Source organism: Chiroxiphia lanceolata, chromosome 5 (genome assembly GCF_009829145.1).
Source record: "Chiroxiphia lanceolata isolate bChiLan1 chromosome 5, bChiLan1.pri, whole genome shotgun sequence".
In the NCBI taxonomy this organism is placed as follows: domain Eukaryota; kingdom Metazoa; phylum Chordata; class Aves; order Passeriformes; family Pipridae; genus Chiroxiphia; species Chiroxiphia lanceolata.
The window spans coordinates 1,043,556-1,062,319 of NC_045641.1; the positions used below are offsets into that span (position 1 = coordinate 1,043,556).

The following is an 18,764-nucleotide window of genomic DNA, read 5'->3' on the forward strand; positions in this document are numbered from 1 at the left end:
TTTTAAGCCCCACCAAAACGGTCAAAGACCCCAAAATTATGCAAACCCTACAGATGGTTTTAAGCCCCCCCAAAACGGTCCAAGACCCCCAAAATGATTGCAAATACCAGATGACTTTAAGCCCCCAAAATGGCCCCAAGACCCCCAAAATGCTGCAACCCCACAGGTGGTTTTTAAGCTCCCCCAAAATGATCCCAGGACCCTCCCCAGCAGCTCCAAAGCCCCTGGATGGTTCCATACTCTCCGAAAACCTAATTTCTAATTAACTCCAAACTATCCCAAGTGCCTGCAACGCCACTAAAAATGTTTCAACCTCCAAAAATGTTGCAAACCTCTCCCCTAGGTGGCAGAACCGCCCTCCCCCAAAAAATCTGCAGCCCCTCTGGATCGTTTCGACCCCTCAAAAGGCTGCCACCGCCCTGGGTGGTTACAGAACCCCCCAAAAAAGTGGTGACCTTCCCTGACGACCTAAATCACCCCCCCAAAAAACTACTGCAGCTCCCCTCAAAATTCCCCACCCACCCTGAACGGCTGAATCCTCCCAAAATCTTACAAAGCCTCTCGATGGCCTCAGACCCCCCCAAAACTGTGCAAACCCCCCAAAAGGTGGTGAGACCCCCGGGATGGCTGCAACCCCCCCCCCCCAAAATGTCACAACCTCCCCCCCCAGGTGGCTGCAAAAGCCCCTCAAAATGGGAAACACTCTTTCGCTGCTGCAGATCCCCCCAAAAGGATGAACCCTCCTCCCCAAAAGATACGGATCCCCCAAAAGGATGAAACCCCCCCCAAAAAAAGATGTGGATCCTTCCAGAGGATGCAGACCTTCCAAACGGTTTCCAGACCCCTGGATGGCTCCAGACCACCCCCCAAAAAAGCTTCCAAGCCCCACGGACGGTGGCAAAGCCCCCCCCAGGTGGCTGTGACCCCCCCAGACCTCACACGTCCTCCTCGTCGCTGCAGATCCCCCATAAGGACGGATCCCCCAAAAAGCTGCAGATCCCCCCCAAAAGGACGGACCCCCCCAAAAAGCTGCAGATCCCCCAAAAGGACAGACCCCCAAAAAGCTGCGGATCCCCCAAAGGACGGACCCCCCAAAAAGCTGTGGATCCCCCGGAAGGACAGACCCCCCAAAAGCTGCGGATCCCCCGGGACGGTGCAGCCCCACCCCGCGGGAGAGGACCCCCGGGATGGCTGCAGGACCCCCCCAGACGCCTCAAACCCCCCCCCGGGGCGGCCCCGGCCCTCGTCCCAGCGGCACCATGCAGGAGGAGGAGGAGGAGGAGGAAGGCACAAAGTGTCCTTTGTGTGGGCAAAGCCGAGGCCCCAACGCTCCGAGCGGGCCGGGATGAGCTGGGCTACCCGGATCTGGGAAGAGGATCTGACCCCCCCCAGGACACAGCCAGGACCCCCCCCCAGCCCACCCGGCCTCGAGTGTTGGGGCGCAGGACGAGCGGCGGGGCCATGGGCCCCCGGCTCGGGTGTGACACCCGGAGGGGACGGACGCGTGTCCCCAACCCACGCCCACCTCCCCACCAGCAGCGCCCACCGGAACACCCTGACCCCCCCCAAAGGAAGGGAGCCCCCCGAGGGCCTCGTGGCCACCACCGTCCTACCTGGGGGGACCCCCGCCCCGCCGGCCCTGGGGACGCCACAGGGACGATGGCCGAGCCCGGCGCCATCCTTGGCATCGCGGACTTCGGGGCCGCGGTGAGACCACAACGCCGCTCCGGCCGGGCGGTCCCGGCCCTTCCCACTGGCCCCCCGGGGGGGGGGGGGGGTTGTCAGCCGCGGGGTGCCCCCGGCGTCCCCCGTGTCCCCAGCCCGGGGCACTGCGGCAGGGCAGGCCGCGGGCCGGCCCCTGCGGAGCCGTGACGTTGGGAGCTGCCGCATTGCGGATGTGCCCCCCCCCGGGATCCCCCCCCGGCCCCGCTCCTGCTGCCCCTGCACCACCATCCACAGGCTTCTCCCGCCAGGCCCCGGACCCGCCCTGTGGGCACACGGGGGGCTCCCGGCCCCCCGGACACATTTTGGGGCCCCGCGAGGCCGAAGGTCGTGGCCGATGCCGAAGGCGCCGGAGCCATCCAGGGATGCTCGGGAATGGCACCAAGATGGTGCTCGGAGCCACGGGGGGGACAGGGATGGGGTGGCTCGGGGCGGTGGCACTGCCACTGTCACCCCCGGCATGGGGGGCGGGTGCCCAGCTGTGCCTCACACCCCAAATCCCACAGTTGTAGGTCCTGGTCGGTGGGAACAGCCAGGTGGGAATGGGAATGGGAATGGGAGGGAAATGGGAATGGGGATGAGGACAGAGACAAGGGCAGGAGGGGAAGGAGATGGGGATGGGAATGGGATGGGAATGGGAATAAGGATGCGGATGAGGGCAGGAGGGGAAGGAGATGGGAATGGGATGAGGATGGAAATGCAGATGGGAATGAGGATGCGGACATGGGCAGGAGGGGAAGGACAGAGGGATGGGGACAGAGGTGGGGATGGGAATGGGGTGGAGATGGACATGAGGATGAGGATGGGGACAGGAATAGGGAGAAGGAGAAGGAAGACAGGGATGGAGACAGAGTTGGGGACGGGGACAGAGATGGGGATGGAAAGGGGAACAGGGATGGCGACAGAGATGGAAACAGAGCCAGGAGCGTGGTCAGGGACAGAGACGAGGATGGGCTCGGGATGGGGACGGGGATGGAGACAGAGACGAGGACAAGGACGGTGACAGTGACGGTGACAGTGAAGGAGCCGCCCGCGCTCAGCCGGGAGCCCCGTTTTGGGGTCAGACCGGGCGGGTTTGTGCCGCAGAGCCGCAGCCAGCGGCCACGGCCCCCCCAGGGACCCCTCTCCGCCCACAGCACCCCCCGGCCCGGGCGGGACCCGCCCTGCCCCTCCCCACCGAGCTGTCGGTGCCCCCACGCAGGGCTGGGGACACTCCTGACCCCGCGGGTCCCCAAACTCCCCGCGGCGCCGGGTGGGGGGGGGCGGACGGGGGGGTTCTTACCGCGGCGTTGGGGGGCTCGGACACCCCCCCAAAGCAGGACCCCCCCGTGCCAAGGGGTCTCTTCAGCCGGGTTTTCGTTACTGGCGCTATTTGGTGCCGCCGGAGCCGCCTCCGGGCTGCAAAGCGGCCCCACAATCGCACCGGGGGGGGGGGGGGGAGCACCTCTGAACCCCAAAAACCCCCCACCGGGCCGGGGGCCGGCGGCGGCCGCGGGCGGTGGGGCCGGACCCCGATTTCGTTGTCAATCCCTTCGCCCCGGTGGGACGAGACCGCTGCGACCCCCCCCCGACGGCAGAGGTTTGGGGGACCCGAGAAGGGTGGGGGGCGCCGGGAGGGGGGGGTGAGGCGGGGAGGGCTCAGCCCGAAGGGGTTTCGGGGGACCCCCCGTCGAGGAAAAGGGGCGACAGGGGGAAACACCCCGCCCCGGGGCCGGACCCTGCCGGGAGGGGCCCCGGGGGGAACGGACCGGTTCAAACGGGGGGGTCCCCCGAGCCCCGGGGGGGTCCCAACCGGAGCCGACCCCCCTCCCCGGCCGCACTTACCTCTGCTCCGGGCGCTGCCTCGGCTCCGGGCGGCCGAGCCGGGACCCGACGGGGGGGTCACCGCGGGGCTGGGGAGGGGACAGACGGACACGGGACCCCCACCCCTGCCACCCCGCGTCCCCCCGGGGGGTCCCCGCCGCCGGCCGCCGCCCCGGCGCTCGCCCGAGTGGCGGGGAGCGGCAGCGGCGGCGGCCTTAGCCCGGCCGGGGGACCCCCCCTGCGGCTCCCAATTGGCCCAGGTGCCCCGGAAGGTGGAGCCGGGCCCGGGGCGGGGAGGGAGGGGGGGGGACGGGCTCACCTTGGGCCACCCCCCCTCCCACCCACCGCACCGCCGGGGCCGCCCCGCCGCCGCCCGCAGCGGTCCGTGCCCCCCTCCCCGGGACCCCTCGCCCACCCCGGGGAGATGATGGTGGAACCCCCCCTACGCAGCGCGGAGCGCGGGGCCGGGGGGGCTCCTAAAGCTGCAAAACAGGCGGAGAGACCCCCCCCGCTCCATCCTTCGGCGGGTGGGAGGCGGTGCCCGCCCATCCCCGCGGCCTCGGGGCGGCTCGTCCGGGCGGGCAGGGAGCGGGCAGAGCGCGGGCAGGGCCGAGCCGCGGCCGGCGGCTCCTTCCCCCTGGGGGGGCACCTTTATAGGCGGCGCGGGCCCGCCCCGGGGCCGCCGTCGGGGCCGCTCACCGGCTGTCGGACACCGGACCCCGCGCACCTGAGCCGCCCCCCATCCAGCGCCGATCCGGTTTCCCGCTCCCGAAACACCCCCCGAGCCCCCCCCACCCTCCGGGGGTTGTAGGGGGGGGATGAAAACGATCCCGAGCCCCCCCCGACCCCCCCCTCGGCGCAACTCGAGAGGCGCAGCTGCCGCCGCCCGCCCCGGGGGGACGGAGAGGGAGGGGGGGCGCGACCCTCGGGTGATGGATGCGGGCCGGGAGCGTCGCGCCCGTGGTGGTCCCCGGGGCGGTGGAAGGGTCCCCGGGGTGATGGGGGGGTCTCCAGAATGATGGAGGGGTCCCCGGGGTGATGGAGGGGTCCCCGGGGTGATGGGGGGGTCCCCGGGGTGATGGGGGGTCTCCAGGATAACGGAGGAGTCCCCGGGGTGATGGGGGGGTCTCCAGGATAATGGAGGGGTCCCCGGGGTGGTGGTGGGGGGTCCCCAGAATGATGGAGGGGTCCCCAGGGTGATGGGGGGGGTCCCCAGGGTGGTGGGGCATGTCTCCAGAATGATGGAGGGGTCCCCAGAATGATGGGAGGTCCCCAGGTGATGGAGGGATCCCCGGGATGATGGGGGGGTCCCTTGGGTGATGGGGAGTCCCCAGAATGATGGAGGGGTCTCCAGGGTGGTGGAGGAGTCCCCCGAGAGACGGAGGGGTCCCGGGGGTGGTGAGGGGGTCCCGGAGGTGATGGAGGGGTCCCCGGGTGATGGAGGGGTCCCCGGGGGTGATGGGGGGAGGTCCCCAGGATAATGGAGGTGTCCCCAGGACGATGGAGGGGTCCCCGGGGTGCTGAGGGGTCCCAGTCTGGTGGAGGGGTCCCCCGAGGGCCAGAGGGGTCCCGGCGGTCGGGGGGAGGTCCCGGAGGTGATGGAGGGGTCCCCTCCTTGCCCCAGCCCTGCAGCCGAGGCGATGGCACCGCTGCATCCCCCCCATCCCGCCCCCCCAAAATCCCGTCTCTTCCCCAGATTAAATCCCACCCCCCGCCCCCAAATCGCACCCGAACACCCCCAAGGCCCCCGCCCGGGCGGAAAACACGGATTGGAATAGAAATATATAAATTTGGGAGGGGGGTCACCGAGCGCCCCCGGCCCCAGAGCGCGTGTGCGGCGCTGGGCTCCAAACCAGCCCGACCAGTTTGGGGCCAGGTGCCCGCTGGGACCGGGATCGGGTTGCCGCGGCCGCCGGGATGGAGGGTGGGAGAAGCCGGGATGGAGAGTGGGAGAAACCGGGATGGAGAGTGGGAGAAACCGGGATGGAGAGTGGGAGAAGCCGGTCGGGGCTTCCCGGATTTTTTTAAGGGGGGTTTTGGGTGGAGCACAAGGGGGTGACGGGGGGGGGGAAGCCCCCCCAGGAGAGATGGGGGGAGTGGGGAAGGAGGGATGAGGATGGGAAGAAGGGGTGAGTGTGGGGGTGAGGGCAATGGATCGTGGGGATTGGGATGGGATTGGGATGGGATCGGGATGGGATCGGGATGCTGCTCTGTGGGATCCCGGGGTTGTGCTGAGAAAGGAGGGTCTGGGGTGGTCCCCCTCAGGATGGTTCCCAAACCCTGAGATGATCCCAGGTGGGACACCCTCTGGATGGTGACCCAGAGCCTGGGTGGTCCCAAAGTGTGGAGGCACCTCCCGTGGTTCCCAAAACCTGGGATGGTCCCCGAGATCCCAGGATGGCTGCCAAGCAAAGAGGGGACTGGGATGGTCCCCAGACCCTGGGAATAAGATCCCAGGAAAGCTGCCGAGTAGGGAAACACCTGAAGTGGTCCTGAAGACCCTGGGATGGTCCTCGAGATCCCAGGATGGTCCTCGAGTAGGGAGGCAACGCTGGATGGTCCCCGTAGGCTGGGGTGATTCCTATGTGCTTGGAATAGGATCCCCAGGATCCTGGGATGGTCCCTGACACCCCAGGATGGTCCCCAAGCAGGGAGGGACCCCAGGTGGTTCCCAAGAGCCTTGGGATGGTCCCTGAGACCCCGGGATGGTCCTGAAACAATGAAACCCCTCGGATGTCCCCACAGGTGCAAGGATTGTCCCCCAGGGCCCGGGACGGTCCCTGAGATCCTGGGATAGTCCCTAAGCAGGGAAGCACCTTGGATGGTTCCCGGGAGCAAGGACGATCCCCAGGAGTGCTGGGATAGGTCCTGGAGACCCCAGGAGAGCTCCTGAGACTCCCAGATAGTCTCCAAGAAGGGAAGCACCACAGATGGGCCCCAGAAACCAGGATGATGCCCAAGACCCTGGGATGATCTCTGAGACCTCAGGGTGGTTCCTGAGACTCCTAGATGGCCCTTAAGCACCCCAGGTGGTTCCCAGAAGCCCAGGATGATCCTTCCCCAAGACCCTTGGAGAGTTCCCAAGCAAGGAGGAACCTGGGATGGTCCCCAAGAGCCTGGGATGGTTCCCAAGACCTCAGGATGATCCCTAAGCAAGGAGGAACCTGGGATGGTCCCCAAGAGCCTGACACGGTCCCTGAGCCCCCAGGATGCTCTCCAAGCAGGGAAGGACCTGGGATGGTCCCCAAGAGCCTGGGATGCTTCCCTGAGCCCCCAGGATGCTCCCCAAGCAGGGAAGGACCTGGGATGGTCTCCAAGAGCCTGGGATGCTTCCCTGAGACCTCAGGATGATCCCTAAGCAAGGAGGAATCTGGGATGGTCCCCAAGAGCCTGGGATGCTTCCCTGAGCCCCCAGGATGCTCCCCAAGCAGGGAAGCACCTTGGATGGTCCCCAAGACCCCAGGGATGGTGCCCATGCCAAGGGATGTCCCCTGGAGACCCCGGGGGTCTCCCATCCCAGCCTGGGGATCATCTTCCCGGGATGATCCCGCAGCTGGGATGATGCCAGCCCTCATCCCCGTCCCCGTCGATATTCCGGCTCCATGGAATTTCGTGGGAGGGCCGGGCCCCGTAAGCCGAGCGCAGCAAATGGCCCCTGTTTAAAAATTTACGGTGGCTTCTTGGGTTCCTCGGCCGAATATTGGATGTGGAAGGACCTGGAGAGGAGCCTCTGGAAAGGCGGGGGGGGGGGGGGGGGGGAAAGTCGGGAAAAGCGCCCGGGGTGGGGTGGGGGCTCTGCCGGGGCCGCCTTTCCTTCGGCGGCTCCTGCCGGGCTCAGATGGAGCCGCGGGATAATGGAATATCGACGTGCAGGGATGAGGTGCATTAGCCAGGAAAACCACCACCACCACCCCCCCGGCACGTTTATGGCGCTGGTAAAATCCCCACACCCCCTTTTCCATGAGATCCCGGTTTAAAATGGGGATTTGGAGCTCAGGGACAGGGAAGGGGTCGCCGCGGTTCATCCCGGGGGGTGTCAGCCCAAGGTGGGATGTGCCGGGATGAGATTCCCCCCCCCGGGGAGTTGGGACCACCCTGGGGTTTTTTGGGGGGACGGGGAATTCGGTCGGGGAGTTTGTTGGGTTTGGCATCGAGGTGGGAAAAATTGGGGGTGAGGAAAACTGGGAGGGGGTTCGGGAAAAAGAGCTAAAAACCGGGAAGGAGCGAAGCGGGGAGGGGGAAGCCCCGGGTGGAAAAGGCTGGGAATCACCAGCCGGGAGGGGGGAAACAGGGACACTGGCCATCAAACAGGCACCGTGAGCTTTCCCTGCGGGAGCGCTCCTGCTCTCCCGGGATGCTCCAGGGCCGCTGGATCCCGCTTGGAATGGGCACTTCGGCGGGAGAGCACGTGTCGCCGGGCCGCGGCTCCTTCCCTGGGAAAGGCGCCTCCAGCGCTATCCCGAGCCTGGATTTGGGGCCCGGATGATGCCAACCGGGAGCGAGACCCTTCCCAAGGCCGCGTCTGTCCCCCCCTCCCGGGGGGCACGGGCCGTTCGGGGGGGGGGGGGGGAGTCCATTCCCGCTCCGGGGGGGTCGGTGCCGGCCGCGTCCCTGCCGCTGGAATCTCATGCATTAGTAATGGCCACCGATCCGCCGGCGCTGACGGCATTTCTTCCAGCCGGGAGGAACAATTCGGGCCGTAACCGGAGCCGGCGGGGCCCGGGGGGGAGGCTCAGGTGTCCCCCGGGGAGAGCGGGGTCACCGCCAGCGGCCCCCGCCTCGTCTCGGTGCCCGCTCGGGGGGTGCTCGCCCACCCCACCCCTCGATCCTTTGGGATCGCACCCCCCTGGATGCGCGGCTGGAGCGGCCTCCAGGGTTTTTTTGGGATTCCATGAGGATGGGGAGCGGTTCCCGCGGTGGGAGATCCCGGCACTGGGCACAGGGACAAAAAGCCGGGAGGGGGGGGAATGTCCTGCTCGTGCCGGGACCCCGCCAGGGCTGCGTTGTCCCCTCTGTCGCAGAGGGGGACGGATTGTCCCCATCCATGGGGGTGGCACCTACCAGGGCCCTCCAGAAATCCCTGGGGATGGCACTGACCGGAGCCAGGTGGGAATGGCACCCAGAACCCCAAAATCCCCCAGGGATGGTACCCAGGGCTCGGGGGAAATGGCTCCCAAATCCGTTTGGGGATGGCATCCAAAGCACCACAGGGATGGCAGCCAGGGCCCAGCGAGGATGGCACCCGAAATCCCTGGGGATGACACCCAGGTCTCCACAGGGAAGGTGATCAGAACTCCACAGGGATGGCACCCAAAATCCCTTGGGGATGGCACCCAAAATCCCTTAGGGATGGCACCCAGAACTCCGTGGACAGAGCACCCAAAATCCCATAAGGATGGCACCCAAAATCCCTTGGGAATGGCACCCAGAACACCACGGGGATGGCACTGGGAGCCCAGTGGGAACAGCACCCAGAGGCCCTTGGGAATGGCACCCAAAATCCCTCAGGGATGGTACCCAGGGTCCAATGGAAGTGGCACCCAAATCCCCTTGGGGACAGGAGCCCCAGGGACAGGGTGACAGCCCTGGGTGTCCCTGGGGCAGGGTGACCCCTCTGGGTGTCCCTGGGGCAGGGTGACATCTCCAGGTGTCCGTGGGGCAGGGTGACATCTCTGGGTGCTCCAGGAACAGGGTGACCCCTCTGGGTGCTCCCGGGACAGGGTGACAGCCCTGGGTGTCCCTGGGGCAGGGTGACCCCTCTGGGTGCTCCAGGGACAGGATGACACTTCTAGGTGTCCCTGGGGCAGGGTGACATCTCTGGGTGCTCCAGGAACAGGGTGACCCCTCTGAGTGCTCCCAGGAGAGGGTGACAGCCCTGGGTGTCCCTGGGGAAGGGTGACACCTCTGTGTGTCCGAACCCCTGTCCCCAGGTCACCCCAAGCCCTGAGCCCCCCCCAGACAACCCCCACACCCCTCCCGGGGGTGGCACTTGTCCCCCAGGGGACAGCGGGGCCAGGCGGGGCCGTACTGGGCACACTGGGAGGCCACTGGTGTGGCGCGGGGGCCACCTGCCGGGCGGAGGGGACAGTGCCACCCCCGCCGGCCCCGACAGGGGTGGGACTGTCCCTTCCCTCCTTCCCGTTCTCCTGCAGAGCCCGGAGCGCTGGTGGCCCCAGCGGGTGGCACTGGGACAGTGTCCTCACCCCCCCCGGTCCGGTGTCCCCCGGTGTCCTCAGGAGGTGATACTGGGACAGTGTCCCCCCATCCCGGTCCGGTGTCCCCAGGGGTGGCACTGACACAGTGTGCCCCCTTCCCGTCCATTGTCCCCAGCGGGTGGCACTGGGACAGTGTCCCCCCCTCGGTCCGATGTCCCCCGGTGTCCCCAGGGGTGGCACCGGGACAGTGTGTCCCCCTCCCCACCCCCGTGTCCCCAAAGTGGGGACAAACAGCCCCAAGGGAAGGGGCCGGGGATGAGGAGGAGGAAGAGGAGGAAGGTCCCACTCGGCTCCAGGGAATTTGGGGCGGGAATTCAAAGTGGGATGAGCGGGACAAGCCGCGGCCCGGGCGGTGTCACTGTCACTGTCACTGTCACTGTCACTGTCCCCTCCCTCGGCCCCAACACCCGCTTCCCGCTCCCCCTCACATTCCCCGCGCGCCTCATCCCAATCCCTATAAAACACCGAGCCGGAATTCCGTGGGATTATCCCGAAACCCCCCCCCCCCGCTATCCGCCCCTGCCCGTAATTCCCAGCCCTTCCTTACGCTGCGGAATCCCGGGATTTGACAGCTCAGCCCTCGGCCGGGAGCCGCAGGCGGAGGGATGGATTCCCCCATCCCTCATTTCCAGCCCCAAATCCCAAAAATCAGCTTTGGAGCGGCCACCGGGGCGCTGGAAAACGGCCGGAGAAGGAATGTTAAGGTTGGAAAACTCCGGGATCATCAATCCCGACCTTCCTTCCTACCTTGGCCGGGCACAACCGGGGAGATTTGGGGGGAAAAAAAGATTGGGGAAAAAAGACTTGGGAAAAAAAAGGAGATTGAGGAAAAAAGAGGGAGATTTGGGGAAAAAACACTGGGGGAAAATGATTTGGGAAAAAAGAGGGAGATTTGGGAAAAAAGAGGGAGATTTGGGAAAAAGGGAGATTTGGGGAAGAAAGATTGGGAAAAAAGACTTGGGGGAAAAAGGAGATTTGAGGAAAAAAGAGGGAGATTTGGGGAAAAAACATTGGGGAAAAATGATTTGGGGAAAAAAGAGGGAGATTTGGATAAAAAGAGGGAGATTTGGGAAAAAGGGAGATTTGGGGGAAAAGGGAGATTTGGGGGAAAAGGGAGAGATTTAGGGAAAAAAAGATTGGGGAAAAAGTGATTTGGGAAAAAGGAGAGAGATTCGGGTAAATAGAGGGAGATTTGGGGGGAAAATGGTTTAGGAAAAAAGAAGGAGATTCGGATAAAAAGAGGGAGATTTGGGGAAAAAAAGAGGGGGACTTGGAAAAAAAGATTTGGGGAAAAAATATTTGGGGAAAAAAAGGGAGATGTGGATAAAAAAAGGGGGAGATTTAGGAGAAAAGAGGGAGATTTCGGGGGGAAAAAAGAGGGTGGGAAGCAGAGCCGATTCCACGCGGTCCAGGGGCTTCCAGGGGGGTCAAAGAGCAGCCAAAATTCCAGGTTTTATTTAAAATAATAATAATTAAAAAAAAGGGGTTAAAATGCTCTGGGATTTTTCCCAACCCCGGGAGAGGGGATTTCCAGGGAATGGGGAGATGTTCCCGACTTTCCGATTCCCGCTCTGTGACAGCGGGAAGTTCGGGATGAGGGAGCTCATTCCAAGCTCGGGAATTCCCGGAGGCTCCGGCTTTTCCTCCGGGAAATGGGGGGTTGGGGATCAAAGCCGGGAAGATTCTTTGGGAAAAAAAGGGGGAGATTTGGGGGGGGAGATTTGAGGAAAAAAGATTCGGGAAAGAAAAGATTGGAAAAGAAAGATTTGGGGAAAAAAAGATTTGGGGAAAAAAAGATTTGGGGAAAAAAAGATTTGGGGAAAAAAAGATTCGGGGAGAAAAAGATTCGGGGAGAAAAAGAGGGAGATTTGGACAAAAGGAAGGGGATTTGGAAAAAAGGAGGAAGTCTTGGAGAAAAAAGGATTTATGAAAAAAAGAGGGAGATTTGGATAAAAAAAGGAAGACTTGGGAAAAAAAAAAGATTGGGGAAAAAGCGATTTGGGAAAAAATGAGGGAGATTTGGGTAAAACGGAGATTTGGGGGAAAAGGAGGGAGATTTTGGGGGGAAAAAGGGAGATTTGGGGAAAAAAAGATTCAGGAAAAAAAGAGGGAGATTTGGATAAAAGGAGGGGGAGTTGGAAAAAAAGGAGGAAGACTTGGGGAAAAAAAATTTAGGAAAAAAATGAGGGAGATTTGGGGGAAAAGAGGGAGATTTGGGGGAAAACGATTTAGGAAAAAAAGAGGGTGATTTGGGAAAAAAAATTGGAAAAAAGATTGGGAAAAAAAAGATTGGGGAAAAAAAAGATTGGGAAAAAAAAGATTGGGAAAAAAAAGATTGGGAAAAAAAAGATTGGGGGAAAAAAGAGGGAGATTTGGATAAAAAGAGGGAGATTTGGGAAAATGGAGGGAGACTTGGGGGAAAAAAGAGGGAGATTTGGGAAAAAAAGATTGGGGAAAAAATGATTTGGCAAAAAAAAAAAGGAGGGAGATTTGGGAGAAAAGAGGAAGACTGGGGGAAAAAAGATTGGGAAAGAATGATTTGGGAAAACAGAGGGAGATTTGGATAAAAGGATTTGGGGGAAAAAAAGGAGATTTGGATAAAAAGAGGGAGGTTTGGGAGAAAAAGGTTGGGAAAAAAAGATTTGGGGGAAAAAGAGGAAGATTTAGGGAAAAAGATTTGGGGGAAAAAGGGAGATTTGGATAAAAAGAGGGAGATTTGGGAAAAAAAGAGGTGGGAGAGGTCGGAGGGGATCCCGCCCTTGGACACTTTTCCAGGACGTTTTTCCAAGGAGCCTTCGGGCGGATTTTCCTCCCCGGGAAGGGTCAGGAATCTCTGGGAAGAAGGGTCGGGAATCTCCGGGAAAAGCTCCGGGATCTTCTCCCGGATTTTTCGGGAATTCCCTCTCAGCATTCCCGAGGGGAACAGGGAGAGAACCCTTCCCTTCCCGAGGGAACGGGAGCGCCGGGATCGGGATTTATCCCAACCCCCCCCGCGGGGGAATCTGGGAATTCGCCACCTGGTTTTTATTTGGAAAAATACACATTTTTTATTGCGGTTTTTCTCCCTTTTTTGGTTTTTTTTTTGGGTTTTTTTTTTGCTGGTTTGGGGTTTTTTTGGGAAGCTTTTCCACCCGGGATCTTCTCCCCCCCCACCCTCCCTATCCCTTGGATCTGTCCCCAAGGAATGTGGAAAGCCCAAGTTCATTAAAAGTTCATTAAGCGCGGCCCCTCCCGCCCCCAATTAACGAGCCCAACGCCACCACCGCACGTTAATTAGTTCATTAAGGGTTAATGAGCCTCCAAACAAGCCACGAACGCTCCGACAGCAACTCCAGCGCAGGGGAAAAAACCGGGAAAAAGGGGTGGGAAAACTCTCTGGAATGGTCCGGGATGGGAATGGGGGGGGGGAGGGAAATGAAGGAAAATCAGGGGAAGGGAAGCGGGATTTGGGAAAATTCGGGTTTTACCCCCGAAGGTCGAAAAAAAGGGATGGATTTTGCCGCGGGAATTTGGGATATCGGGATGTTCCCACCCCCAGCCGGGCGGGGTTTGGATGGAAAACTCAAGGAGTGCCGGGAAAAAATGAGGGATAACGGGCAAATGAGGGATAAGGGAGCGGTTGGATATTCCAAAGGCTGCTCCAGGGGTGGGATATTCCCACCCAAACCCTTCCGGGGAAGCTCCCGAAATTCCAGGTCCTGCTCGAGCTTTGAAAATCCCCCCCGAGTTGGGATTTCCAAACGGTCCCAACTCCGGGATCCCGGTGGGGAGAGAGACAGAGAAAACCGTGGAATTTAAAGGACCAAAAAAAATTATAAAAATCCGAGATTCCCATTCCCAAACATCCCGGAAAAGGCAAAGCAACCCCCCCTTCCCCTTCCCAATCCCATCCCTCCCCACGGAAGAACAAAGAGAGGATCCATTCTCTTCCTCCACTGCTGAATTTTTTTTTTTAGGCATTTTTTTTTTATTTTCATCTCCAATTTTTTTTTTTAAATTTTTTTTTTGTGTGTTTTTTTTTAATGAGTTTTTTTTTTTGCGTGTTTTTTTTTTCCTTTTTTTTTTTTTCTTCTTTTTCTTCTTCTTCTTCTTCTTCTTCTTCCCCAGATCATTTATTTTTATTCCGTTTTTTTTATTTCTGTAACTCTTCGGGAATTTCTCGTTTTCCCGTTTTTTTTTCTTTTTTACACACACAAGCAAGATGTGGGAACCAAGCTGGTGCAAGAAAAAGGGGGGGGAAAGGAGGGAAAAAAGGGAAAAGAGGGAGGAAAAGAAGGGAAAAAAAAAAGAGAAAAAACCCAAACAACCAAACAAAAAAATCAGATCAACTCAGATTCGTGGATTCCGGATAATCCCTGTGGATCTGCAGCTCCTGGATGTGTTTCACCCAAATTCCAAGCGGGAAAAAAAAATCCCCAAAAAACAAACGAGGAGGGCAAAAAAAAAATAGGAAACCAACCCAAAATCCAACTGGAAGCCATTCCAGGGCAGCGGGTCCCGATCCAAGGGAAAGGGTTCTCCCAGTTTCAAGGGAAAGGGTTCTCCAGTTCCAAGGGAAAGGGTTCTCCCAATTCCAAGGGAAAGGGTTCTCCCAATTCCAAGGGAAAGGGTTCTCCCAATTCCAAGGGAAAGGGTTCTCCCAATTCCAAGTGCTCCCGGGGGAATCCAAGTGTTCCGAGGGCGTCGTCCTCCGGGTCCTTCCCTCCCAGCAAAGGGAACAGCTGGGCCAGCAACGACAGCAACCACATCCAGAGGGTTTTTCCAAAGGGAATCCCGCCGGTCGCAGCCCCGACAGTCCCGGGAGGGATCCGCGGAAAACGACGGATGAGGAATCCAAGTGGAGACACTTCCAGGCTCCTGAGGGGCTCCATCCAGGATGTGGGGCGGGATATGGACTCATTCCCTCTCTTTTTTTCCTGGTTGGAGGAGCCCCTTCCATCCCTGTGCCCGCTCCTGCCATCCCAGAATCCCGGGATTCGGACGCCGCCGTTCCCGCAAAAAGCAAAAGACACATCCCAGGGTTTTTTGTTTTTTGTTTTTTTTTGGGGGGGGGGGAGTTTTTTTTTTTGGCTGCTCGTTCCCTTCCCTATCCTGGGATAGTCCAGGGAACACACACACACACACGGAGCTGGCCCAGTGGGATCTGCACTCCAGCATTCCCGGCATATTGCTACCAACACGGAATGTGGGAATGCGCCGCCGACCCCTCGGGAATCTGACTGGGAAAAGAGGGAAGGGAGGAAGGGAAGGGAAGGAAAAATCTGGGGATCTAAAGGGGTGAGGTGAGAGAGAGAGAGAGAGATATAGATATAATATATCAATGCTATAATCCATAAAAACCTTGTTTTTTTAGTAATAAAAAAAATTGCTTTTTTTCTTTTTTTTTTTCTTTTTTTTTTTTTTTTGTTTTTTTTTTTTCTTCTGGTTTAAATATGAATATTATAAGTCTGCTTCTCATGGTTAGGAAATTAAGAGTGTCTCTGAAAAGCACGGGGGCTCCTCATTCCTCCTCCTCCTCCTTCCTGCTCCTCCCATTCCTGCTCCTCCCACTACAATTCCATGTCCTGGGCCTCGTCTTCCGAGAAGTCGGACATGGAGCTCTCGGAGGAGCTGTCCCCGGTGCCTTCCTCCTGCTCCTTCAGGGCTTCTTCTGTTGCATATTTCTGGATGTATTCTGGGGGAAAAAAAGGGGGGAAACAATAAAAAAAACAAGGGATGTTTAGTGGTGGAATGTGGGAGGAGGGGAGGGGGGGGAGACGCGGCTCTCGGGGCTGCCCCCGGATGGGAATGGGAGCGGAATTATAGGGAAATTAGGGAGGAATTAGAGAGGAATTAGAGAGGAATTAGAGAGGAATTATACAGAAATTATAGAGGAATTATAGAGAAATTACAGAGAAATTAATTATAGAGAAATTATAGAGAAATCATAGAGAAATTACAGAGGAATTATAGAGAAATTACAGAGAAATTAATTATAGAGAAATTATAGAGAAATTATAGAGAAACTGCAGAGAAATCATAGAGAAATTATAGAGAAATTATAGAGAAATTAATTATAGAGAAATTATAGAGAAATCATAGAGAAATCATAGAGAAATTAATTATAGAGAACTTATAGAGAAATTATAGAGAATTATAGAGAAATCATAGAGAAATTATAGAGAAATTAATTATAGAGAAATTATAGAGAAATTATAGAGAATTATAGAGAAATCATAGAGAAATTATAGAGAAATTAATTATAGAGAAATCATAGAGAAATCATAGAGAAATTAATTATAGAGAAATTATAGAGAAATCATAGAGAAATTATAGAGAAATTAATTATAGAGAATTTATAGAGAAATTAGAGAAATCATAGAGAAATTATAGAGAAATTAATTATAGAGAAATTATAGAGAAATCATAGAGAAATTAATTATAGAGAAATTATAGAGAAATCATAGAGAAATTATAGAGAAATTAATTATAGAGAATTTATAGAGAAATTATAGAGAAATCATAGAGAAATTATAGAGAAATTAATTATAGAGAACTTATAGAGAAATCATAGAGAAATCATAGAGAAATTATAGAGAAATTAATTATAGAGAAATTATAGAGAAATCATAGAGAAATTATAGAGAAATTATAGAGAAATCATAGAGAAATTATAGAGAAATTAATTATAGAGAATTTATAGAGAAATTAGAGAAATCATAGAGAAATTATAGAGAAATTATAGAGAAATCATAGAGAAATTATAGAGAAATTAATTATAGAGAACTTATAGAGAAATCATAGAGAAATTATAGAGAATTATAGAGAAATTATAGAGAAATTACAGAGAAATTATAGAGGAATTATAGAGAAATTAATTATAGAGAAATTATAGAGAAATCATAGAGAAATCATAGAGAAATTAATTATAGAGAAATTATAGAGAAATTATAGAGAAATAATAGAGAAATTATAGAGAAATTATAGAGAAATTATAGAGAAATTATAGAGAAATTATAGAGAAATTATAGAGAAATTACAGAGAAATCATAGAGAAATTATAGAGAAATTAATTATAGAGAAATTATAGAGAAATTAATTATAGAGAAATTATAGAGAAATCATAGAGAAATTATAGAGAAATTAATTATAGAGAAATTATAGAGAAACTACAGAAAAATTAATTATAGAGAAATCATAGAGAAATTATAGAAAAATTAATTATAGAGAAATCATAGAGAAATCATAGAGAAATTATAGAGACATTAATTATAGAGAAATTATAGAGAAATTATAGCTAAGTTGGATCTAAGTTGTATAGAAATTGTATAGAAGTTATATAGCAATTGTATAGAAATGATATAGAAATTGTATAGAAATTGTATAGAAATTATACAGAAGTTATACAGAAGTTATACAGAAATGATATAGAAATTATATAGAAATTGTACAGAAATTGTACAGAAATTGTATAGAAATTGTAGAGAAATTACATCTAAATTGTATCTAAACTGTACCTAAATTATACCTAAATTGTAGAGGAATTGTATAGAAATGATATCTAAATTGTATAGAAATTATATAGAAATTGTATAGATATTGCAAAGAAATTTTATAAAAATTTTAGAGAAATTATATAGAAATTGTATAGAAATTGTGTATAAATTAGACATTATATAGAAATTGCATCTAAATTATAAAGATATTATATAGAAATTGTATCCAAATTGTACAGAAATATATAGAAATTGTACAGAAATTGTATAGAAATTATACCTAAATTGTACAGAAATTGTACAGAAATTATATAGACATTATATAGAAATTGTATAGAAATATATAGAAATTGTATAAAAATTATATAGAAATATACAGAAATTATACAGAAATGTATAGAAATTGTGTATAAATTATATAGAAATATATAGAAATTGTACAGAAATGTATAGAAATTGTATCTAAATTGTATAGAAATATATAGAAACTGTATGGAAATTATATAGAAATTGTAGAGAAATTATATAGAAATTGTACAGAAATTATATATAAAATTGCATAGAAATTGTATAGAAATATATAGAAATTGTATAAAAATTATATAGAAATATACAGAAATTATATAGAAATTGTGTATAAATTATATAGAAATATATAGAAATTGTATGGAAATTATATAGAAATTGTATGGAAATTATATAGAAATTGTAGAGAAATTACATAGAAATTGTATAGAAATTATATATAACATTGTATAGAAATTGTCTAGAAATTATATAGAAATTGTCTAGAAATTATATATAAAATTGTATAGAAATTATATATAAAATTGTATAGAAATTATATATAAAATTGTATAGAAATTATACAAAAATTATACAAAAAATTGTATAGAAATTATACAAAAATTATACAAAAAATTGTATAGAAATTGTCTAGAAATTATATAAAAATTGTAAAGAAATATACAGAAATTGTATAGAAATTGTATAGAAATTGTAAAGAAATATAGAGAAATTGTAAAGAAATATAAAGAAATTGTATAGAAATTATATAGAAATTGTAAAGAAATACAGAGAAATTGTACAGAAATTACATAGCAACTGTACAGAAATGTGTGTGGGGGGGAAACAGTTTTTCCCCCTGCAGTTACAAAATGGTAAAACTAAAACTCCAAACTCCTTGGAGACCCCTCACCTCCCGGGAGGGAAGGGGGAAGTGCAACGTGCGCTGCAGAGAGGAGCTGAGAGGCTCAAAGCGTCCTGGAAAGGTCAACGTTGGGGGTCATCACCACCTTTGGGGGTCATCACCACCTTTGACCCCCGATTTCTCCCTTTTTTGATCTTCGTGGTTGACCTTTGACCCCCCCCCAGCCCGTCGTTTTTTGGTCCTGCATTTTGGCCACAACAACCCCCGGCAGCGCTACAGGCTGGGGACAGAGGGGCTGAAGGGAGCTGGGAGTGGGGATGGACAGGAGGCTGAAGAGGAGCCTGAGTGTGCCCAGGTGGCCAAGAAGGCCAATGGATCCTGGCCTGGCTCAGGAACAGT

General features: G+C 54.1%; 1 protein-coding gene across 1 annotated transcript in view; it reads right to left on the minus strand.

The window, feature by feature from the left end:
• Positions 1-15,134: 15,134 nt before the first annotated feature.
• The window catches only part of UBE2H (ubiquitin conjugating enzyme E2 H), a 35,503-nt gene continuing 31,873 nt past the window's right edge, over positions 15,135-18,764 (minus strand). Inside the window, 1 exon segment of the mRNA XM_032687312.1 lies at positions 15,135-15,414. Within this exon segment, the coding sequence (XP_032543203.1) occupies positions 15,290-15,414 (125 nt within the window). The 3' untranslated portion in view covers positions 15,135-15,289.